The 24,538-nt window shown below is 38.9% G+C and overlaps 1 protein-coding gene across 2 annotated transcripts in view; it reads left to right on the top strand.

Annotated features, from left to right (window-relative positions):
* Nucleotides 1-23,711, top strand: part of hipk3 (homeodomain interacting protein kinase 3) — a 34,447-nt gene extending 10,736 nt beyond the window's left edge. Inside the window, exons 3-16 of one of the 2 annotated variants that reach the window (XM_023953518.1) lie at nucleotides 5,144-5,267; nucleotides 9,634-9,753; nucleotides 10,081-10,167; nucleotides 10,715-10,899; nucleotides 10,991-11,150; nucleotides 12,649-12,772; nucleotides 12,875-12,996; nucleotides 13,147-13,271; nucleotides 13,538-13,705; nucleotides 14,795-15,124; nucleotides 15,215-15,361; nucleotides 16,370-16,620; nucleotides 17,737-17,876; nucleotides 18,890-23,711. In XM_023953518.1, coding sequence (XP_023809286.1) covers nucleotides 5,144-5,267; nucleotides 9,634-9,753; nucleotides 10,081-10,167; nucleotides 10,715-10,899; nucleotides 10,991-11,150; nucleotides 12,649-12,772; nucleotides 12,875-12,996; nucleotides 13,147-13,271; nucleotides 13,538-13,705; nucleotides 14,795-15,124; nucleotides 15,215-15,361; nucleotides 16,370-16,620; nucleotides 17,737-17,876; nucleotides 18,890-19,360 — 2,554 coding nt within the window. In that variant the 3' untranslated portion in view covers nucleotides 19,361-23,711. Of the gene's footprint in view, nucleotides 1-5,143; nucleotides 5,268-9,633; nucleotides 9,754-10,080; nucleotides 10,168-10,714; nucleotides 10,900-10,990; nucleotides 11,151-12,648; nucleotides 12,773-12,874; nucleotides 12,997-13,146; nucleotides 13,272-13,537; nucleotides 13,706-14,794; nucleotides 15,125-15,214; nucleotides 15,362-16,369; nucleotides 16,621-16,859; nucleotides 17,715-17,736; nucleotides 17,877-18,889 lie in introns of those variants that run through there. The other variant, XM_023953519.1, reaches the window with a different exon arrangement.
* The last annotated feature ends 827 nt before the right edge of the window (nucleotides 23,712-24,538 follow it).

The raw sequence follows: 24,538 nt of genomic DNA, 5'->3' as shown, positions 1-24,538 counted from the left end.
AGGAAAATGCAAAGCATACTGTGAATGAACAACGTTGCTGAGGCTGAGTGTGGAAGGTTGCTTAAAATAGCTCAGGGGACGCCGCCCAGTGTGCCTTGACTTCTATAGATGGTGAAACACATAGGCAGCCAAAATGAAATAAGGACAGCTTGAAACACCGAGCAGTCAAACTTACTTGCTCAAGGTCAGCTAGCACACTAGTATCAGCTGTTTAGAGGTTCCCATGTACATTTTTATTGCGTGTGTATAAATTGATTCAGCTGTGACAGGCTGGAAGCAACCCTCAAATACAATTAGAGAAGAAACAATTATCTTTCTCTGTCAGAAATCTTATTTAGATTAAAATAAAGCTGGAAAGTTGGTGACCCTTTTTTCTGGTTTGTCCATGGTCCCTCGCCTGGCTCCTAGAATATTTTGATTAAGACAACTGAAGTCCTTTGGAAGCAGGTAATTAACTTAGGCAGAGAGGTTTTCCTCCCTGTCACCACATATCTACTAAGCTGAACGTAGAAAAGGAATAAAACTATGGAACCACATTACTTTGTGGTTCCATGGTTCAGTCAGCAATTTTATTTTAAATAGTGACATGTAGAAATTGCAATAAATGCTGTATGAAGGAGATTAACATGTAATAATTAAATGTAATACTAATACTTTTTAGTGAAGATAATGAAACATGGAAATGTTTAGTATAAAAAATTATCATTTTGAATTTGAAAAGTCGAAAGAGTGTAAAGATGAGGTATTTTTTACATTCTACAATCTTCTACACCTTACGACAGGTAAAATGAGGGAGCTGACTGAAAAAAGGTAATCACAATATAAATCAAGAAAAATTTTAAAACTACATCTCCAAAAATGAAAACGATTCACAGTGACTGCAAAAATTCAGAGAAAATATTAACATATAAATCAGTTTGGTTTTGAAGTATATATTGAGGAACAATTTAAACTAAAATATCAATCAAAAATCTGCTAACAATCAAATGCAAAGAATAAAATGAAAGAGGGTATCAATTAATTTGTTTTTACATTTTCCTCAAATTAAGTTTGCAAAGCATTTAGGAAGATTAGACAGAATTTCAGGGCTACATGCTACAAACTAACAATAAAAAACAAAAGAAAATGAAAAATGAATGAGCACTGGTGAACATTTGTAAATGAAGGAAATATAATTTACATTCAGAAAACCAAAGATCTTTGATGGGAATTTTTTTTTAATTATGATTTTCACTTCTTCATAGATTTTGAAATAGATTTATGTTCAAAAGAGGAAAAAAAAGGCAGTCTTTTTTGGATTTTAAAAGCCAGCTTAAAACACTGGCTCTGTGTCAACACGTTGAGTGTTTTACATCTGTAAAGTGTGCTTCAAGCTTTGTATCCTTAATTGAAGGTCTGCTCAGATCAGAGTGCATGTGCATCTCCAATTAATAATGCAGGGTGCTCAGAGTGTGTGGAATTACAGTTTCAGGAGGCGGCATTGAGTTATGCTCCATTACTGAGCAACCAGGAAAGGGTTCCCCAGTCACGGTTGATTCTTTAGGGTCATCCAGCTATATTAATAGCCGTTTTTACTGTCAGAAAAGCAATCACCTCCACTGTTGACAAATGTATACCTGTCTTTAAAGAAAAAGTTCAGCGCTTTTAAGAGAAGGAGTCCTTTGAATTGACGTTGTTACATTTTGCATTATCGGTCATTTGTCTCCTCCTCCATTCAGGCATTAACAGGATGCATTGTATTAGTATTCTACTCTGGATAACGTAGTATTCACAGGCAAATATAACATCTGGTAAATTTGAAAATTAGCCCGATCACTGTGACAGTTTGAAGATAAATGGAACGTAAAGGGAAAAAAAACTATCCTTTTAAAGTAGTTCTAGGGATAAGTAGAAAGACACAAATGTTAAATAAATAAGCTAGTGGCGGAAGGAAACCCTCTTTCTTGGTTCTGTAAAAAACTAATTTGTAATTATTAATAATTTATTTAGAGAAATGTATTCAACTAGTAATTAAGCTGACGTTATTTTCTCTGCTTGTTTGGTCCTGTTAAAGACTAATTTGAGCATGTAGGAATTATGACCATTTCCAGCTGTGTGCAAAGTAACCGTTACTCTTTTCTTTGAGGGTATAGCAAAGGGAAATGCAGTTCTTTTTCTTCAGGTTAGAGCTACATTTATTTTTAAAAAACTAATCAAGTTTGCTTTTTTTTTTTTTGTCTTAGTCTTTCGTTTCGTCTATTTTCCTTTTTGAGATTTAAAAAATGTCCTAAGCTACATTTCGGGGTCTTGTGATAATGTTGCAGCCCGCTGAAGAGAACATTGGAAACGGAGATGCCTGTGAGTGAAGATTTATTGAAACCCAGCAGCATGCAATTTATAAGTAATGAAGACGTTTACAGGATGGCGTCACCTGGCTCTGTAATGTTGTGTGTGTCCTCTGTGGTTCTTTCACGTGGCGGTTGTCACGAGGCTTTTGCTCTTCCAGCATTCAGTAGCACTCAGGCTCGCACGTCACATCCTCAGGAAGGATAACAGGTTTGATTTCATTGTAGACGCTCGCTTATTATTTACGTCGGTTTGGACAGAGTCATGCAACCATGGCAACATCCACTCATCTGTTCAAACCAAAGCTGTGATGTGTGGTTTTCTGCTTTGTTCTCTCTGTTTTAGTATGAGTTGGTGCACTTTCCACTGTACACAAAATCAAACGGAAGAAAACAGTGAATGTCCTGTGCTGCATGCACCCAAACGTTAAAAGTTGTAGCAAGCAGACAGAAGAAGTTCACAGAAGGGGTTACAAAAGCAACATTTCTAACCCAAACCCACTTTTAAATATCTAAAATTATGACAATATCATAAATGCAAAATGGGGTGTAAATAAGTTCCTTTGTTTTCCATTTACTTTGACTGAAAAAAGTAATCTCTTGCAGGATCTAGCTATTACCTATTTGCTTTGTTCCAAGAATTTATATTCATTTTATGGGTTAGGAAATGTTACACATTTAAACTAAATTGTTCAGGAACAGCAAGGGTTTAATACATTTATGAACTAAAAGAATTACATTAATTTCAAACTGAAATAAATCCATCAAAATACCAAAGAAATGTTAATAAGTCTAAATATTTCAAACACAAATATTTTTTCTTTCCTGTTTGAAAGGTTTCCTAATGTGCCGTGTACTAACAAATGCAAGACAGACTTTAGTGTGGTTATACATTTCCATGTGGTAACCATCCCTAATACCGTTATAATAATGATAATGGATTGGATTTATCTGCGCTTTTCCAGACGCTCAAAGTGCTTACAATGTGTCCATTAGTCATTCACTCCTCATTCTCACTTTGTGATGTAAGCTACTGATGTAGCCACAGCTGCCCTGGGGCAGTCTGAGTTTCCAGTTTGCCCCGCTGGCCATCACCGAGATCATACACATTCACACAGCTGCACACTGGAGGCATGGACACGACGACAGTTGGCTGGGGGGAGCGGGGATCGAACCGCCAACCCTTCGATAATCGGACGACCTGCTCAACCGCCTGAGCCACTGCCGCCCCATTCAAAATATGTCAGCTTTTCTTGTAAAATATAAATTCCCCCCAAGTTGTCATAAAAATATTAGCAATGTGAACACAACAAATGGCCTATTTCAAATCGTTTCTTTTGAAATAAGAAAAATATTGCATTTGTACAAAAGGTTTTATGGGAGAAGAAAATGCAACCTCTCTGTAAATGTTGGCTCCATTTAATCTATTTTTTGTCTATATTTAATAAAAGAAATGCCGAAATTTATTGTGAACTTATACCAATTGCTAACTTTAAATTACCTATAGCAAATCTAATTTAAAAGATTTGCAATATTTCTGCTAAAATATTGGCTTGGGGCTGTGGCACATCTTGATTCCTTGGTTTTAAAAGCCTTTGTGTTGTAAAGTTTCTTGGGATTATTACTTTATTTCATCATGCCTTTTTTTATACAGGCTTTTAGTTTTGTAGAGATGGCTTTAATGGTTTACTGAAGCACTTGGAGTTATCTTGACAGGGGACAGCATCTGTGACAGAGTGTTGCCTCATTTGATCATAGGGTAAACTTACTGTTAAGTTCACACACAGGAAGTATGGCCACAGGAAGTCTCAAAGGACCTTTTTTGTTTTTATAGAAGAAAAATACTGCAAACTAACTCGACACATTAGTTTCATCCGTCTTGATGTCATCAGAGACAAATAGACTCTAATGGTGCACTTACATCAGGCATCCACGTATAAATAAATCTGTATCGATCGATTCTTCATACCTTTCCAGTTCCTCAGTTAAACAGTTTTCATAAGCTCTTAAAAACAAACTTTTATTAAAAATTGGAGTATGTAACAGCGTGGAAAAGTATAATTTATATACTCTTGAAGTGTGCAAGTTCCTGGAAATAGTTCATTTGCAAATATTAGTTTTTTTGTGCGTTTGTTGTGTGTTGTCGATAAAGTTGTTTTCTCCTTTGGTCCACTAAATAGTAGCTCAGTCACTTAGCGTCACCTCCTATTTATTCTCTTCGAATGGAAAGTAGGCCCACACTGGGCTTTAGGAAGCTTTAAAGTCTTCTGGCTCGTGTGAAACACTAGTGATTAAGTTAAATGCATTGTTATCTCTGTGCTGATTGTTGTTTTTCTCTCAGTTAAAGTGTACCTATGATGAGCATTACAGACTTCTCTTTTTAAGTGCGACAACTTGCAGAATCAGTGACTGCCAAATACTTTTTTTTGCCTCAACGTAGATGCAATATCTTGTTTAAAAGTTTCATTCCAACCTTAATCATCTGGCAGATTCTGCAGATACTTAGCGTTCAAGTATAAACCCAATACTGGATTATAAATAGCATGGTTTCTACACATGTATCAAACAATTTCACCTGAATGCTATTGAGAGTTGGACCGCACAACTAAGAAGGACATGAATAAATTGGAAAGTCTTCAGCAGTGGATATTTCAAGGTTGTAGACTCATTCAACAACTTGTAGATGCTAATTGTAATTAGATTCTTGCCTTTTTTTTCTGGAATAGTTAAATCTCAGAACTTTGTTAAATATTCATAAAGTGTTCAAATGACTTTTGAATACTGAAGACTAACACTTGTGTGTATTGTCTTCCCCACAGGGCTCCTGAGATTATTCTGGGATTGCCGTTTTGTGAAGCCATAGACATGTGGTCTCTAGGCTGCGTGATAGCTGAACTGTTTCTGGGCTGGCCTCTTTATCCTGGGGCTTTGGAGTATGATCAGGTAAATGGCCTTCCTGCTGCCACTCACTTTTTATAAACTCCTCCATTATTGTTTTTTGTGTCCATTGTGCTTTTTCTTATCTGCTTTTTGCTCTGGAAACCCATTTGTTGGTGACATAATTGTCTAATTTTGTTATAAGTTATGTATTTGTGATAATTGTACATCTGTAAAGAGGTGTGGGATTCATCCCCTTCATAGTTGAGCCTTGGCTGTGTCTGCCCTTGCTTCTGGGATGTGTGGCTTTCCCCAGTTGCAGATGGACTCTGCCAGTGGAGTTCCAGTCAGATCCTCTTTCTTCCCATCTGGCACCCTAAATTATTGCACTTGGCAGCGTTGCACACATGCACTCATATCAGAGTATTTTTAGGCCCGGGCATCATTTTTCACCTTTAACAGAACTGAGAGGGGGGACAAGTCAACACTCGGAAGGAGATCTGAGCTGAACAGTGGCACCAGTCTACGTATGATTAAAAGATTATCCCCCCCCTTTTTTTTCTTTTCTTTTTGCAGATACAAGTTTCTATGTTTAGAATTGCTCTGGGGTGATTGGTGTAACCTTTTCATTTTATTTAGGGACTGCTTAGTTAAGTGGAGAGAACAGAAAAGCTAGAAGTTAGCAAGGGCAGGAGTTTGGGAGACAATGGAAAAGGAATTTTAGGCATGTAGAAAATTGGAAGTAGGGCTCAGAAGCCACTGTCTGTAAAACAGGGGATCTAAAAGAATAAGATGACACCATCTTAAGCTTTTGGAGCATTTGAAACCCTGGATGTGCTCTACTGCGGGTGGTAGAGCATGTTTTTAAATATATTTCCATGCGCTGTTGTCAATGGGCAGCATTCACACAGGTGTTCCTTTGGAATAACTCAGACCCCTGCATGCCTGGTAGTGTAGGCTAGGAATCAAGTCTGGAGAGTTCAGAAGATGTTCAGGTTGTTTCACAAATTGAGGTCTCTGGTATCTAAGGTAGAACTAGAATGGATCATTCACGCCTTCATTTCCCCATACCTGGATTACTGTAATGGTCTTTTTACATGCTTAAGCCTGGAGGATCTTTTCCACCTCCAGGCTATTCAGAACTTCTGCAGAGAGCATACACCACTGCGGCTGTAACAGACTACTGACTTTCAGTTTATTTTAGAATTCATTTTCAAATTATATTCATTACTTTCAGAGCTCTTCATGGTCAGACTCCACATTATATTTCTGAGATTCTTCGATTCCTCAAACCTTTTAGTGCTCTTTTATCGTCTGGTCCAGTTTTATAGGTTGTCCGTCTCTCACATTTTAAAACTAGAGGGGATCTAATGTTTCAAGCAATGGCTTAAAAACTGAGGAATGCTCTGTCCTGACACTCCGCTGACTCAGCTGACACTTTCAAACGCACTTATCTTAGCGGGCTTTTAGTTTTTAAAAGAAAGTTATTTTAAACTTGTGGGGTTTTTTTTGTGTGTGATTTATTCCATTTTTTGTTTTATCTGTGTTGAGCGTTTTTTCAATTCTTACTTGGAAAAGTGCAACCTAAATTAACTTGGCTTGCTCTCTTTTTTGGTGAGTTAACAGTTTCTCAAAGTTGACAGTTTGATTGAATAAACAAGGTGAATAAAGCAATTGAGACGTTTTAGATTCTTGTTTTTAGAGTAGTACTTGACTGTCGTCATTTTTAGCCATCATTCTAACTTAGAACTGTAACCCAGAAAACCCGACGTTTTTAAAGCCGTTCCCATTATAGAATCTTTGCTCCAGATGTTATGGTCTCCTTCAGACTGCAGCAAATGACCAACTGCCCTTCAGCACATCTCTGCTGAAGAAAATGTCTCCATGTTGCTTAAATGTTACAACACTCGTGAATAATAATAAGCAGATTCCTTTATAATAATTATTTGAAATTCAAAAATGAATTGTAGAAACTTGCCAACATTCCAACATACTTTTTATCATTTATATTTATTTCTTGGGGAATAGAAGTTGATGCAATATGAATGGGTAAATATTGTTGGAAGTAAAGCAGAAAGGGATGAAAAAAGGTTAATTTTTATAGTAAATGTTAGAATTTTGAGTTTGTTTTTGCTTATGTTTTTTAGCACATCCTATAGTTCTTTTATTTTTATAATTTCATCCATCTCCTCTTCCCTTTCTAAAGCCGCCTTTTCTTGTAGGTTGTGGTTCTGGGGGTTCACAGGTTAATTTAACTGAATCTCGCCCAACTGCTGCCACCTCTTCTCCTTTCTCTTTCTCTTTCTGCTTGAGGTCTTGTTTCACCCCACACAGCATATTATATTTATAATCTCGGCTCCCCCCCTCCCTCGTTTTGGTCCTTACCTCATCCTGGAGTTGCCGCTCTGTTTAATTCCCAAGTGAAATCGATTTTTTTTTTTTGTCTTTGAAGTGAAAAACTCTTATTCAGCCAGCAGGTCATTGGATATTTGCCGTTAATAGAACTCTGTTCTGTGGGTTTTGTCTGTTTTTTCTTCTTTTCACTTCCTGACATCTTTATCATCTACTTCCCAAGTGTTGGAGCCATGGCATTCAGTGCATGTGCCTGCTAATCTCTCTTTTTCCTATTGGGAGTCTTGCCTAGCTGACAAATGAATCACTTCGAGCACATGTGTCAAACTCAAGGCCTGTGGGCCAAATGTGGCCCGCCATGTCATTTTATGTGGCCCGCGAGAGCATAAAAGTATTTAATTTCTTAAAATAATTTTTTTAGTTGATTACATATTATTTATGTGTAGCTGCTGTTGCAATTATTCAATCTTTGTAGGTCTTATTTGTGTATCCAGACAAATTGTTGTCATCAAACCATCAGTTGTTGTTCAAAAATGTTACATGAAACACATGTTCTTTCTAGCTCAGTTTTATGTTATTTTCCTTTAATCACTTGGACAGTCTGATCGTTAATTAATAGAGTTATGTGGGTTTTAATAAGCGGACAAAATTTAAAAAGGATTTATGCTAGAATAACAAGCAAACATATGTTTTCTATGCAACTGTAATTGTCGCTTTAAAAAGTTAGAATAAATAAATAATAAGTTATTTAACATGAAGGAGTAGTTACATTTGTTTTAAATTAAATTTAGTTACATGTATAAGTTATATCTGGCCCTTTGAGGACAACCACTATGCTGATGTGGCCCTGGGCGAAAAATGAGTTTGACACCCCTGACTTGGAGGCTGAAGGTGTGTCAGCGTGGAGTGTTAAGGCTGTCCAAAGACTGGTTCTCTGTGGAAGTCAAATGGGGTCCCTTGGACAGCAGAAAGGATGAGGACTATAACTTCTGGTGGAAAAAGAACTTTAGTTCAAAGTTGAAGTCTCTAAAGGGAATAGAAAAAGCTTGGAAGTCTTTGAAACACAAACAGACATTTAAAACAATGAAGTCCTTCAGAGTGTTTTTTTTAAATATAATTCTGTACAATTAGGTATTTTCCTTTCTGATCTGTGTGTATGACATTACATAGAGCAAAGAGATGAAAACCAGAGTCTCTTGAGGTTATTTATATGGATTTACATTTTCTGTTACGTTTTATAAAATGTTCAACTGATAATGAGGGAATATCGCGACCTCAATCCATCTGTTTTAGGAATTTACTAATGGGAGGAGTAGTTCTGAAAGAGTCAGAGTCAAATGAACAATGCCTTGCTGTGTATTCATCATGGGATAGTGGGGGTTCCCACTGCCTGATCAAAAATCATACTAGTGAGGCTTCTTATGTGCTGTGAAATTCCTGCTCAGCCTATTTTAAGCTTGCATGTAACCAGCACACTCAAGCATTTGCACTTTACCAACTAGAATATAGTGGCTAATGCTGGAGAGCTGTTAGCCCTTATCACATTTGTGGGCGACGTATTTACTTCACATGTCAAAAATCTGTTTAAGTCTTTTTTTAATCCGAGTGTCCATTTCCTCATCGTGTGGCCATCGCTGCTCAGTCAGACTGAGTTTCTAATGACTGTTGTTTTTAACGTCAGTGTGATTGACGTCATGCTGGGCTCCTCCTCCCACAAATGTGTGTGACATTTGTGCTCGACATCTGAGTTGTGCTCGACATCTGACCAAAGCGTTGCTGTGGTCAGAGTTCACCTAAAACGACAGACACTTAGATTTTTCGGAGATCCTACACCAAAGCTTAAAAGTATTTGGATGTTGAGAGCTTTCACAGAAAATGAGCCATCTTTAAGACGTGTGCAGCCTTTTCTACTATGCACTCATATGGGCACGTCAGCTGAAAAAAGTAATAAACTGTGAATGAAAGTTCTGCAGTTTTGGGGATGGGATTGTTAAAAAAATAAATAAATAACACATCTAAAGCAACTTCTGAGAAGCTGCTTAGTATATGTTTTGATCATTTATTTTTTTGTGTCCTGTAGATTCGCTACATCTCTCAGACACAAGGTTTGCCAGGAGAGCATTTATTGAATACGGGGACAAAGACTGCACGCTTCTTCTGCAAAGAGTCTGAATCATCTTATGCTGTGTGGAGACTAAAGGTGAGGATCAGATGAAATACAAACATGTGAAGTAATTACTATGGTGCAAAAAAGAATCTCTTAACTGGATTTCAATCAACGTTTTATCTCCTTTTTCCTATTGTAAACTAATGATTTTAGTTCTTTTATTAAGAGTTTTCAGTGACAGCGATAAAAGGTCATCAACACTGTGAATGTTTTTGAGAAAATATTGTGTTTTCACTGTCTGTGCTCAGTTGATCAGAGTTTTTGTCATAACAAAACTGAAAGTAAAAAAAAAGATTTTATAATAAAATGAACACAGCATCTGTTTTCATAAATGCTCCTTTTGCCGTCAATGTTTTCCAGACGACAGAGGAGCACGAGACGGAGACAGGAATGAAGTCAAAGGAAGCCAGGAAGTACATCTTCAGCTGTTTGGATGACATAGCGCATGTAGGTTTTGAACCAGCAAAGTGTGTTTACCAGGCCTTGACGCAATGTTTAACATTTGAGTTGTGTAATACTAATAGATTCAAGCAGATAAATTACATCTTCAGAATTATGAGAAGGCTATGGAATATGATACTAAAAAATAATAACCATGAGGAGAAAACCTCAGTTAGAGTTCATGGAGGAGCCTAAGTACATTAGTTAAGGACTTTAGTGTAGAATTCAGTCTGACCTACGTATTTGTGTTGCTATTAGTGTTGCGCAAAGAAGAAACTGAGTGAAAGATTAGCTTTTACAACTTCCCCTTTGTAAAATGTCAGTCAAAAATATGAATGAAGTTACCCAGAATGGGACTTTTTCCCAAGGGAAGATACCGTACTTTCATTAATTCCTACCAATATTTATTTCTAGGTTAAATCCTTTTCTATTTGTGCTTGATGAATAAATTTGTAATTTTCTGAAAATGAATGTTAAATCAAGAATTTCAGAGCAATTGACTTTACTTTGGTAAAACAGCAATTTGAACCAGCCTTTTTGAAAACTATTGCAGGTAAACTTGATGATGAATTTGGAAAGTAGTGATTCATTGGCTGAAAAGGCAGACCGCCGAGAGTTTGTGGGCTTGCTGAAGAAGATGTTGTTGATCGACGCAGAGGAGAGGATCGCCCCTGCCGATGCTCTCATCCACCCTTTTGTGACCATGCAGCACCTGCTCGACTTTCCACACAGCAACCAGTCAGTCTGTTTCTCCTCAGAAACTTTGAGGCATTCCTTCTAAAAGTGTGAGGACGTCCTTTAACCCTTCATCCCCCTCTGTTGTCTGTAGTGTGAAGTCGTGTTTCCACATAATGGATGTTTGCTGGAGCCGTCCCAATGTGTTTGAGGCCACCAACAGAAATAAAGGTCCATTTGTTAGACCTGTAACTGCAACTGCCGCTGCCTCAGCCAACCATCCCTTCACCAAGATCCCTAATGTCCACACCCAAGTAAGTCATAGATTCGAACTCTGCACACAAGTCTGCCACTTTTGTACAAGCTAATTTTTAACACACATAAGTTATGAAAACTTGCAAGACTATTTTTATCCTTTTTTTTAAAATGTGAGTATTAGAGTGATGCAATAGGAAGCAGTCCAAGTTCTTCCTGTTTAATGTTCTGTTCTGTTCCACTTGTTTCCTTATATACCGTCAATCTTGCCTTTATTGCCATTATGCATGCCGTCTTGGCCATTGTCCTGCGTACAAGTCCTGCTGTCATGGCAACAACATCACGTCATGCTTCTGAGGTCATGGCAACGGTGCAAATAAGTATTGTTGCTGAGGAAGAAAGGAGCTGACCCACCTTTCGCTCTTTTGAATTTTTCTAATCATAAAGTTTTCTAGAAGCCATCTTCTGAGGCTAAAACCTAAAACTTTAACATTTTGATCCTATTTGTTGGTTTTAGTGGTAAAATGAATTATTGTATTAATAGTTCTCTGCTGTTTACAACTGAAGCAAAGTTAAAGAATACCTTATCACCTATATTACACAAAACATGATACTCTATTTTTTATTATTTTTTCAGCTTATTGCAAAACAGAAAGCTTTTACATAAAAGTGAGTTTTTAAATAAGCCATTTGAAAGGCTGCTTTATTTTGCCTGTCATGTGAATGGGGGCTGTGGAACATGCAGGAGCTGTCATAGAACAGAATAGCCCCAGTTCTTCTTATCCTTTAAATGTGATTAGACTCGGGCAGAAGAGCAGAAGGCACATGGGTCGGGGGAGGGTTTGGGATGTCTCATTTCAAACAGTTAACATTAAGAAATGGGTTGAATATCCTGTGTTAAGCAATACTACGATTGGACAGTTCTGTCCTTAAATGTAAAACAAAAAACAATTTATGGATTTATAGGAATTTCACTGAAGCCTTGTAACAAAAAAACCCCCACCAAAACAAGTTTGACCTTTGATGTGTTTTCACTCGATTTTTAAAATGTGGATCAGCATAAGCTGTGTAACTAAGAAGTGTGTGAATCCTTTGGCAACTCCGCCCCCTCTTCCTTTTCTCGTTGCTGAGAGCTCTCTGTTTACATGCTGTCCTGCTAGCTTATAGACCCTTACATCCCCAACCTAACATCACTAGTGCAACAAAAATGGCAAGCAATATTGGAGCTATCCAGCCATACAGTTTTAAGCCAGATTCCAGCTCAGACAAGAAAAACAGACAGACATGGATCTATTCGTCTGCAAGTGGATGCATCAGAATGGAACAGACTATATGCCCTAAATTATTAGAAATATGCCACAAAAACCTTTTAAAAACACCCAAAACGCATTTTGCATCAAAGTGGGTCTTAAATGTAATCTCTCCCAAAAAAAATCCCCAAACACAACAACTAAGAACAACAGCCATGAAAATCAAGATGTTACCATTTCTAGATACTGCTGCCTATTGTAATGCATCAGAAAATGAGTCACAATTGGCCTGTCCTTCTTGTTTCAGGGGTTGGCCCCATCAGCCCCGTCAGTAATCCACCCTGGGATACCAATGCAGTCAGGAAGCGGTCAGTTTGGATGTACTGAGTCATTTCAGCAAGCTCTCATTTTATGTCCTCCAACCATTCAAGGTAATCTTTAGACTCTTAAATCTGGATTTGACTTATTGTTTTCCTTTGACTGACTGCACATAATATCTTGACTGTATTTAACATATCTTTTTGCCTCCCCAGGTATCCCAACCAACACAGCAAAACCAGCTGGCTACTCTGTTCGCATGGAGGCCTCTGTGCCTCTGGTCACCCAAGCACCTGCAATCCAGCCCATACAAATCAGACCTGGAGTCATTACCCAGGTGAGGCAAAAATTATGATAGGAGCAACAGTTAGTTAAGTCCAGGAACAAATGATGGTTTAGTGAGGTTCAGAGTTAGTGGTTGACTTTAATTTAAAAAAAGAAATTGCAGTGCAGTGATGCAGAGCTTTGTTCCTCTGACCCCCCACAGACTTGGTCGAACCGTGCACAGCAGATCTTGGTTCCCACTTGGCAGCAGGTCACATCCGTGCCCCCACCACCAACCACTTTGGCATCTGACACTGTAAAAGGCTCCCAGAGATTGGGTGACTGGGGGTGAGAATTCTCTCTATTTCAGGAGGGCAAATCTCCTTGAACTGTCATCTGTGAACTTCCACATCTATTCATAGTTTTAATTGACAGTATAATTTTGTAGTTATTCGTGTTCTGTTGCCTTCTGTTGCTATGCTTAATGAAGTAGTGATACATCCCCCCTCCTGGCATGACTTATAATTGTCCTCTTAGTAGCATCTGTTTTGCTAAGTGTTTAGACTTAAAAAGGCTTTTGTCACTATTTGCAATGTTTGATGTTCGTATTGCAGAAAAATGCGTCCCCATGGTAACCACTTTGGCTCCATGATTGCACACCCTCAACCATTCTTAACCAACCAAATGAACATGTCCACCCACCAGCCAATCAACATTGGCATTGCACATGTGGTGTGGCCGCAGCCAGCTACCAACAAGAGGGCAAAGCCTTGTGTGAACAGGTACTGCTTGTGGCCTTTCTTTCTTTAAAGCAGTGCTTCTCAATTATTTTTTGCCAGGCCCCCCCTAGGAAAAGAAAATGTTTCGCGCCCCCCCTGACCCCCCCCCCCCCCCCCCCCCACACACACACACACAGACACACTCGCGCGGTGACAATACATCAGGTCAGTATCTATAAAATTTGTATACCTAAAATTGTATCTTTTAACACTAACAAAAGAAAAAAGCAAAATAAATCCACTTTCAACAAATATTAACTTTATTTAGCCACAGAAACCCTGTTCTAGTCTAAAACAGAAAAGAAGCTAAAAGTACCTGAAATAAAAAAAATCTGTCATTCCTTATTTAAACTAGAAACATTTTGACCAACTGAACCATTTGATGCTGAAAAAAATAATTCAATCAATAAATAATATTAAATCTAAATTGATCTGAAACATTAACACAGCAGCACCAATATATTTAACGTTTTTAGTCTGAAGAAATAGGTAAAAACGTGCTGATTTTTTTTTTCTAAATGACGGATTGTTTATTTCTGATCTCATAAAAGTGCAGCTGTTTTCCTGCATTACCTGCTGTCTTTATGTCTGTCTGACACCAACTAAACCACAGGCAGACAAAGAAAACATGGATGGAAAATAAAGACACGTCATCAAAATGTCTACAATAGTTCATAAAGAATGACATTGTTAGCATGAGCTTAGGAATCTAAGGGCAGCGGTGATCTTGGGCAACAGGCAGCGGTAGCAGTGGTCCGCGTGCCCCGATTCCCCTGGCAGACAGGGCCCACACCACCCCTCCCCTTTCGTTCTCACTCGCGCAGCCGCGGACAGACAGAACAGACAATAGGAACCGAATAGTGGACCAGATTATTTTCCAAGCACTGAGCCGCTGTCACCGCTGCCCCCACGTTAAATTTGCGCACCGGACAAACCTGTGCCTAAAACCGCCACCACCGCGCGCCCCCCCTGGCATCGCTTCGTGCCCCCCCCCGGGGGCGCGCCCCACTATTTGAGAAGCACTGCTTTAAAGTGACAGTCTCATATTAAGAGTTTTCTGAGTTAGGTCATTTCTTTTCTGTTCCTGTGTAGAGGCAGCAACTTCTCCCAAAACACAAACATCCAAAACTTAACATGTCAGTCCCCAAAGATGGCTGATACAGCAAAGAGTGTGGAAGAAGTCGAGGAAGAGAAAGCCAGATGTCCAGGCGAAGAGCTCTCTGTGGAGGAGAAGGGAGCAGTGGAGCAGGTGGAGGAGGATGAAGAGAACTGCTGTAAAGTGGAGACCCATTGCGAGGGGCTCGCAGTTTCACAGGAGCAGCGGCAGGCTATGGCGATTTCGGACCTAGCCAGTCCGGCTGTCAGTGTCATTAGTATCAGCAGTGATGAGGAGGAGAATGCACAGAGGCACTCAATGGGGGAGTGAGTATTGACCATCCGCCGGCTCCCTTCTTGTAGTTTTCTGAAGGGTTTTCTAAAAGGTGTGCCTCTGTTTTTTGCTGGCTTTCACAGGTGTAAGGGCAGTGCAGAATGTGAGGCATGTCAGAGCACTGTCAGCATGGAGAGAGTGTGTTCTCTCAGCAGTCCAGACAGCACGCTCAGCACCAGCTCATCAGCCTCAGCCCCGTCAAGTACCTCACCCTGCAAACACCCCAACAGGTAAAAAAACAAAGACTGAGGTCTCAATTCATATAAAAACTGTCATAAGTCACATTTTGGTGTAAAAGAAGCTGCAATTGACACTAGCTTGAGGATAACAAATCAAATCAAATCAAATCAAACTTTATTTATAAAATAGCGCTTCTCATGCACTTTGTGCAGCTCGAAGCGCTTTAACACTAAAAACAGTAAACACACAACATTACAATAAAAACCCCAACCCACCCTTCACCCTTCCCACTCCCCTCCATTAAACCACATGACCCATGGCTCCCACGTACAATGAAATATGACTATGTAACTGTAAAAGAATAAATAAATAAATAAACAAGTATGGCTTAGCTCTGCTGTGAGGAAACAGTATCTGGGAATCATTTCATACCAGGAGCCAGCCCGGCCACCGGAACATCGCCACAGTGCCCACCCAGACCGGGACAACACCGGGGTCCCCCTCACAGCCAAAAGCTGTAAAATTAGACCCCAGCCGCCCCAGCAAGGGCAACAACTGCAGCAACAACCGCTGACCAAGCCGGCAATCCCTGGAGGAAAAGATCCCCTCAAGAAACACTGGGGCTAAAATCATAAGATGCTAAAATTAAAAACATAAAAAAGAAAAAACATAAAATTGAAAATAAGATGCATAAAATTAAAATAAAAACATAAATAAAATAGCCTATACTAAAACTAATAGAATAAATTAGCAGTTAAAATCAACTAAAAGCTAAATTAAAAAGGTGGGTCTTGAGCCTCTTCTTAAAAACCTCTACTGTCTCTGCGGCCCTGAGGCTCTCCGGAATGCCGTTCCACAGGCGAGGACCGTGATGGCAGAACGAAGCCTCACCATAAGTTTTGGTCCTCACCTTGGGAACAACTAAGAGGCCAGTACCGGAAGACCTCAAGGTCCGCGAGGGCTCATATTTTAAAAGAATATCATTTAAAGAATATCATTTAAATAAGAAGGCCCAAGACCATAAAAACAAGTGAAGCCTTTCAATTTCTCTCACGCAGTATGTCTGACGACGAGCAGGAAAGCGGTTGTGACACAGTGGACATCTCGCACAACTCTGGCCACGGCAACAGCCCCTTCGCGGAGCAGCCGTACATCACTGACAGCAACCAGAACTGTGAGCCTCGTGTTGCATGCGTTGCCCCGGTGACGGAGCCCAGCAGACCAACAATTCGTACCGTTGTCGTGCCCCCAATGCGGGTGCGGAGCAATAACAACAACCCCGCTGTCATGGACGCACCTGGGAACACAGGTAAAAGCCTAGCTAAAGGGAGCAAAATTGCAAATAACATGTTTTACAAATGTAAAAGACTATAAATACCACAGACTACAAGCATCTCTGCCTCTCACGTCTAAATATTAAATTGGAAAGTTCAATTTAGTTGAATTCTGTCTCTGAAGCAAAGTCTGAGGGTGTATTCCAGTAAGACCGCAGACGTTGGTCATGCTAGTTTAAAAGTCCAGTCACCACTGCTGCTGTCTGCTTCACAGGTCACATGGCCTGGGATTATGCTGTGTTAGTAGGCTGCAGAGGTTCTTACAGGTGATTACCGGTTACCTGGCCTGATTCATTTGCTCTGACCTCTTGAGTGGAAACTGGGTTGCTGTCAACACATTTTATTGTGGCTCCAGAGTGACTGTGACCTGCCTCATCTGTGTGAATGTGAACTTCTTAAAGCTACACAACACATGCGCAGTGATCAGTAAAACTCTGAAATGTCCCGAATAAAGTGCCTGGAAACATGCCCAGCTGTTTCTAACAAATGCACATTGGATGAACATTTGTTCCAGACATTAAAGAGTGTGGTTACGCATGATTTTTGTGGGCTTTAGAGCTGCTGTGTTCTGTGTGAAAATCAGCAACAGGAAGTACTCAAAAGCTGCCTTTTTATAGTTTTTTTTTTTTTTTTTTTAAGTTGAGAGTTTAGCTGTCAATTTTTGGAATCTCGTGGTCTCATTTTGCCTTTCATGTAAAAGGCACGTCCCTTCCTAAAATGTTGAACCTAAAATAAAAGAGCATTGCATTCTATTCTAGCGGTCCGTCAGTTATATTTATAACTGTTGGTGTGACACCCCCCCTACCAAAAACCCATCTATTTATAATCATTTAGATCAGACGACAGATGTAACTGTGTTTTAAGACTTGGAACAGATCCAACTCAGCTAGAATCAGATAAACCAGCAGGACCTCCTGCTACAAATGTTTGCTTTTCTATTTCATGTAATGAAGGCTCTGCCTTTTCTATCTGCCTTCCCTTTCCATTCCAACTTCCAACAGCAAGACTCCCCCTTTCACTCTGTTTACATTTCCGATGGTTAAAATATCCTAAAATATTCTCCACTCCTTTTTATTTGGCATTCCCGTCAGTCATGGAGTCTTCATGCCAGTCAAAGCGCCGTGGCGCTCTTGGGCGCCAGCATCACCACTCCACTCCGCTCGTCAGCAAGCCGCAGAAAATGACTGCTGCCTTCCAGTCGCAGCATCAGCAGCCTATTGGCTTTGGGCAGGTGAGCATACCAAAAATGTCTGACATTAGTGACATAGAATAATCCAATGTCTAGTTGTTAAGTTAAAGACTGGCGTTATCATGTAGACACATTTTTCGAGATTTATTTTTTGTATTTCAGTGTTCGTCTTTTTTAGGTATTGCTAATTATATTTCCATGTTAGGTAATTGCACTCTTTTTGTAAACCCTGAAGTAAAAAGGTTCTAACATGAGAACTTCCTGATATGTAAAAAGAAAATAGCATAAGGGTTATGATTTAACAAATGGTCTAAATTTGAATGCTAAATGTGTCATTTGGTCCAGTTTCTTTCAGACCAAAACCCTCCTCACTGTTTTGAAAAATACATCTAGTATATTGTGGCTATTAAGCCATTCATGTACAAAATGTAGCTTTTAAATATGAATTTTTATTCAAATATATTTGTGTTGTTATATTATTTTTGACGGCAGCACATACATGTTTCTTACAAAATAGAATACACCCTGTGTTAAAGATCCTCCTAGTGCAGCAGATTTAGTAGAATTGAAAATGCAAGAAAGGCAAATAAAACATGGGATTTTCTATCATTACCGTTATCCTTTTTTATCTCTTATCATATTTAAACATTACAACATTTGCGTAGAATCATATTTCTTTAAAAAAAAATCGATTGGTTACATTTGCATACAATTAACCTTAAAATCACAATAGGGGGGGGTATGAGCTGCATGTGACCCCAGACCCTCAGGTAGCAGACACCTGGTCTAAATTATGAAAAATGAATGGAAGCTGTGATTATTACACATCATATTCACTTTAGTATTTGCAAGCCCTCACTACTGTGCTCATATTTACTCTCAATTTGGAAATGTTTGAGGATATTTTTGGTTATTTTGAAAAAGGCAACTCCCTGCATTTGCACAGTTGGAGTCATCAGACGGTGTTTACCTTTAAAAGTATGAAATGGTGACCTCTAATGGCTGATTGGTTACCTGATAAGGATTTTTAGAGGGTGTTGTTGGCTCTCTTTCAGGTGCAGCATTTTGGTTCCTGCCACCAGGAATGGAATGGCAATTTTACCCACCGGCGGCCACAGGCTTACATCCCTCCAACCCTGCATGGGCACCCATTTACGCTCTCCCAAAGCAGCCCAAACCACTCAACAGGCCCCCATGCTCACCTTGGAGGGCACCCACCCTCCCAGCCCACCCTTCTGCCTTACCCTCCCTCCGGTCCCCTGGTCACTGCTGCCCCTGTGGCCCACCTCCTGGCCTCCCCTGGGGTTTCCCACCCCATCCTTCAGCCCACCTACAGTCTCTCCCACCCAGCAGGCATCGTGCATCAAGTGGCTGTGGGCATCAACCCCCGACTGCTTCCATCCCCCACTTTGCATCCCCAGGGGCAATTCAAACCCCTCTTTCCCCCGCACTCCTACATCGCCTCACCTGCTTACAGCAGTTTCCCTCTCAGCCCTACCAAAATAAACCAGTACCCTTTTATGTGAGCAAATTTGGCCTGGTACCCTTTATACCGCCTGAGGGCTAGGGGAGGGGGGCAAAAATGTATCTTTAACCACAAACAAGATGGCTTTCATCTCAGAAAACCACGGCACAACCACAGAGAAAGCAAGCTATTTTTTTGAATCATGTACATTTGAGTCTAACTGAACTTAAAGCTTTAAAAAAAAAAAAAAGAGGAAAAAAAAACAAGAGTTCCTTCGTTGGAAATGATTTGGCAAAAATTAAGGATGAAACAACGTGTGAAATGATTGAAAGAATGAATGAATAATCAAACTCACACCTAGTGTTTTTGCACATTTGATATATCTTTGCATTGAATCTTCTACGAATGCTCCTCAAGACAGGTAAATAATTGGGGTGGTGTTGAATAGTCAGACTTTGCACCCCTGGTCCCAGCTATTTTTCTATAATGCCTTCTTACATGTGCAAGACGCATCCATATTTGTAAAGCCATCCCAGTCTCTAGTTCTAGATCGACAGATGCACCTGTTGTCCACCGTGTACGTTGTACCGCGTTTGAAGTATTTGTACCTTTTCGCTGTCTTTAGGTGTTGGCAATGTCAAGTCAGTTATCCGATTTAAATAGTCGTTCTTCACGCTGCATGTGGTCTTTGCATGAGCAAAAATGTAAACGGAAAGATGCATAGACGTTGCTCCTATTGTTTGTGTCACAAGACTCGCTGCATTGTATAACTGTCCCCAGCCATAGTGCCTTACATATTTGAGGTTGTTAATGTTACTACTTATATATGACTATATACATGAATATTAACGTGCCGGACTGCAGCACTTGAAATTCTAATCAGTCGATGCATCCTATGTGTGAGTATATGTATATGTTCATGCATAGCCTGCATGGATGTGATGTTATCGCGGAGAGCGGTGCTTCTGTTTTGGAGTCGGTGTATATTTCGGCGTGTTGTGAGTTCCTCTTTCTGTTCTCTCCAGAAGAACAGCATGCTTTGCAGTTGCAAATGTGTGCTGTTTTCCCCTAAAATCCTTTTTCTTTTCATTCTCTGTTCCCGAATGAAACTTGTGTATAAAGTGCAAGTACTGAGTATTGCTTGATATTTGATAATCACTTTCTATTTAGTAAGACTCTTACTACTAACAGTATTTGTACTGTTTAAAACTGCAATACAATCTAAATAGTCGTCGATTCCAATTTTTCGTTTTTGTCTTTGTGTTTTCATTTTGAGTGTTCTCGCTTTTTTTCTTTTTAGGTGTTTTAGAAGTGTGGTGGGCATGGCTTTTGATTAGGCAAGGAAAAAGATGCAAAACCAAGTCACGTCACAGGAGTTTTCAAAGCCTGAGCAAACCATGCAGTGTTTGATATACACACATATATGGACATATATTCTAGAGCTTGAGTATTTAGTACAGATGCTTGATAAAGGTGTGAGTTAACTGTGTGCAATTCTCTCATTTATGCATGTGTGACAAAGTTAACTTTTTCCCTTTACATTATACCATTTGTTAAAGGCTTAAGGCTTGGTGTCAACTTGCTTCTTTTTTTATACATTCCGTCAGGGAGGACACATACATATATTTATGTAAGGTGGTAGTACCACTGAGTGTGCATGTGTGTGTATGTCTTTTATTTTCATATATATCTATATATAGATATATATTCTTTCATTTACTAGGTGTGTAGACTTTTTTTTTTTGTCTTTCATTTTCAAATGAAGTTGCTTGTGCAGCACCAAAGACTGTAGTTCATTTCTTTAAGCAAGGTAGCGATTCTGTTTGCATAGACCTCAGTTATACTGTAGTTGTAGAATGGAGTTGAACTAAAACCTAAAAAAAAAAAGTTTTATTTAAAAAAAAAAAAAGAACAAAAAAAAAACCAATAGCTGATGTTTTGCTTATGGGGCAATTAATGAGTCGTATCATTTCTTTCTTGAATGTATCATAGATAAGCTGCTATATGATGATTGCCATTTCAATAGCTGTGAAATTAGGTGATTTCTTTCTGAGTTTCAGCCTAGCGTTCTGTATGGGTCCTTAATGATCTGAATTAGAAGTAGTTTGGATTTTGGTGGTTTGCGTTCCCTTGTTGGAGTGTCACTGTAACTACTGTATTGCAGACGATAAACATTAGTTGCATTTGTCGTTTCTCGGGTGTGTGCGTGTTATTGCATCAGTATTTTAACCTTATTCTAACCTTTTCAGGATCATCACTGCATATAAATAATGTATTAATGTAACTTAATTTTTGTATTTTTTTTTTGTTCTTTTCGCATTAATGTTTTTGTCTTTACACATCTAAAGCTATAGCTTGCAGGATTGATTTAACTTTCTCGTGCTCTCTCCACCCTGTACTACCAGTCGTCTTTATGTGAGTTACAGGAGCACTGTGAGATGCCGGGCGTGGGGGGTGGGGGTGGGGGGGTCTGCTGTGTCCCCTGGAAATCTTTCCATAAGTCACACACAAATTCAACAATTTCCTCTCAGCACTTAGAAGGTTTGGATGCTAAATCATAAATTCAACCCAACACTTCTGTCGCTAAAATGTTTCTCAGAAATTCTTTTTTTTTTTTTTCTTTCAATTGTCAAAAACAATTTGGATTATTATTGCAAATTTTGTTATTACCTTTTTGAATGTTATCTTTAACGGGAAGATCAGTTATTTTTCTTTCAACTGCCTTGTGTTCAGATCGCTCTCCCCTTTATGAGTGTCTCATATGAAAATGTCGTTTTGTCAGAGCGAGGCGATGGCCGTTGTTATGTGTCCTTTATTGAAACGAAGACAGTGTAAGCAGCACTGTGTATGTGCCTTGGGATTCCGAAAAAAGGAGAATCTGCGATGGGGACTTGTCACCACCTTAGTTGAGGAGGAAGGCATAGATTCCAATTAACCCTATTTATAAATTTGTTCACCCAATCTCAGGGTGGACAAACGAACAAAACAAAAAAAAAACCTGGAGATTGGACTCCCGATCCATTAGCATGAGAACTCTCACTCTGTGACAGCTGCCATCGAAGCCTCTCGGTGTAAACACATCAACTAAAACGCACCTAGGCCAGAAAGCTCAATCATATGACGCTCTTAGTCACCCCGACTAACAAAAAACGGAAAAAAATGCAGATGCAATACTTTACATTATGCGGTCATTGCACCACCAAGTGTTCTTAGATAATCTCCATGCTTTACATTACCTTGCATGTACGCATTTGTTGCTGGCGTGTATTTTCTGTCATGCAGGTGAAGGCTATGTGGAAGTACCCAGAGCACAGGAAACACTGGCTTGTTAAAAATCAATATTTAAAACGAGAAAAAAAAAAAAAGGTTTATTTCCAGGAGGAAAGTCCTCGGCTAGCTGGATTTCTACTGTTTCTCTGTCAGTCACAAGTGCAATACTCCTCATTTAACACTGATATTTGGCTGGATGTCTTGAAACCTTCAGTTTCTTTTCCAAGCTGTAAAGCTTCACAGATCATAAAGAAAGCTGACAGCCATGAAGCATGAACTTGATTAGTGCTTGTATTAATACCCAATAAAGCGCATGGAAAATGTAATGTGTTTTGACTTCCTCAAAGGTGTTCACCAGCAACGCGCTCGTGTTAACTCTCCCGTTCTTGTTAAGGACTCGAGTGAACGCAAGTGGAGAGAAATCTTGAAGCTGTTTTTAACTTTTCTCACGGTTGACACATTGGTCTGTGGATAACTTGTTTCTGAGAATCCATGTCACATTCAACAGATAAAACAATAAAGATGTTTTTAGGAAAAAAAACAGATGGTTTATCAAACTTTGATATTTGGGAGAATCTGCAGCGGTGTTCAACTTTACAGATCTAAATTCAGGGTCTTTATTAAATGTGCTACTGTGTAACTGTTCTGTTCCATTAAGAAAACTAAGGTCTGTTTTTGTTTGAGTTGGTATTTTTTTTCCATCTCTGCAAATTTCAGAGTTAATTCACACTGCAAGTTATGGATCATCTGTTTGGATTGCTCATCAATTACACTTGATTCTAGAATCGGAACTGTTACTGTTTTAATACCTGTAGATTTTTTGTGGCTTTGTTTTGACCTTTTTTGTGTTTCATTTGTTTTCAGACGTTGTGCTACACTAGTTTGCCATGTAGCAATTGCACTGTGCAATATTTACAGTTTGAGGACTGGGAATACTAACTTTATGGATGTGATGTCTCTTACATTTCGCGACAGTGTTTCCTCTCTAGTTCTCAGTAATTTAGGTGTGACCAAGCCTTCTCTACTTTGTCACATTAAGCGGGTTTTCCAGGTGACTCTTTTGGTGAGTGTCAAATTAAGAATTTATGGTGTATTATTGTTAAGATTCACTTTGAATTAAAAAATTATGCCGCTCTTCTTGACTTGGACTGTTTTTATTTTCTCAAACTAAACTCGATATTCAGTTTTTTAAATGTTATTTTGTACTTTACGGTAACTGTGTATAAAACTGGAATTTTGTGAGCATTGCTTTAAACTTGTCTAATAATCTATTCAAAAAGCTAAATGATGTCTTTGATCTTTATTAATTTAATACTTACAATTAATATTAATTACAGCTGATTCTCAGCAAATCAGTTTAAACATTTTTTACATTTAACACTCATTTTACTTTTTTAATATCTCACTTGTTGGCTGAGATTGAGAAGATATTTGACTATCGAACAAAATGTCATGATTCTAAACTATTAGTTTTTAGATATTGCATTTATTCTACTATATACTTGCATCAAAATTGTCCTTTTTTTAAAAACATGTATTATTTAGGCAATCAATTTAATCTCTATCATATCTGTCATCCAGGGATGGTCATGTTATTTGAAATCGGTAACCATGTTTAAATATAATGGCAGCCATGGCAAACTGCTTCATCCTGGTCACACAAACCGTTTCCAGTTCAAAGAGAAGAAAATGGGTGAGAAGCTCCTAAATCTGCACCCTGGCACTAAGAGAAGTAATTAAGTAACTCAGAATCCCTTCATATTAGAGAAAACTTTAGAATATTCAGTCCTAATTTAGACTATTAACCACAGAAGGTTTTGTTTCAGTATGTTTAGGTATACATAAATGGATTTATTTTATGTTTGAGTGCACTGATGTAAAAGCCTTATGTTTCTAATGTTGCAACTTCATAAAAAGATGCCACCTAAATAGCCAAGCTCTTAAAACTGAAAACATAAATGGTTTTGAT

Source organism: Oryzias latipes, chromosome 3 (genome assembly GCF_002234675.1).
Source record: "Oryzias latipes chromosome 3, ASM223467v1".
NCBI classification, from domain to species: domain Eukaryota; kingdom Metazoa; phylum Chordata; class Actinopteri; order Beloniformes; family Adrianichthyidae; genus Oryzias; species Oryzias latipes.
The sequence above is the reverse complement of the archived record's forward strand: the minus strand, read 5'-3'. Positions and strand labels throughout refer to the sequence as shown.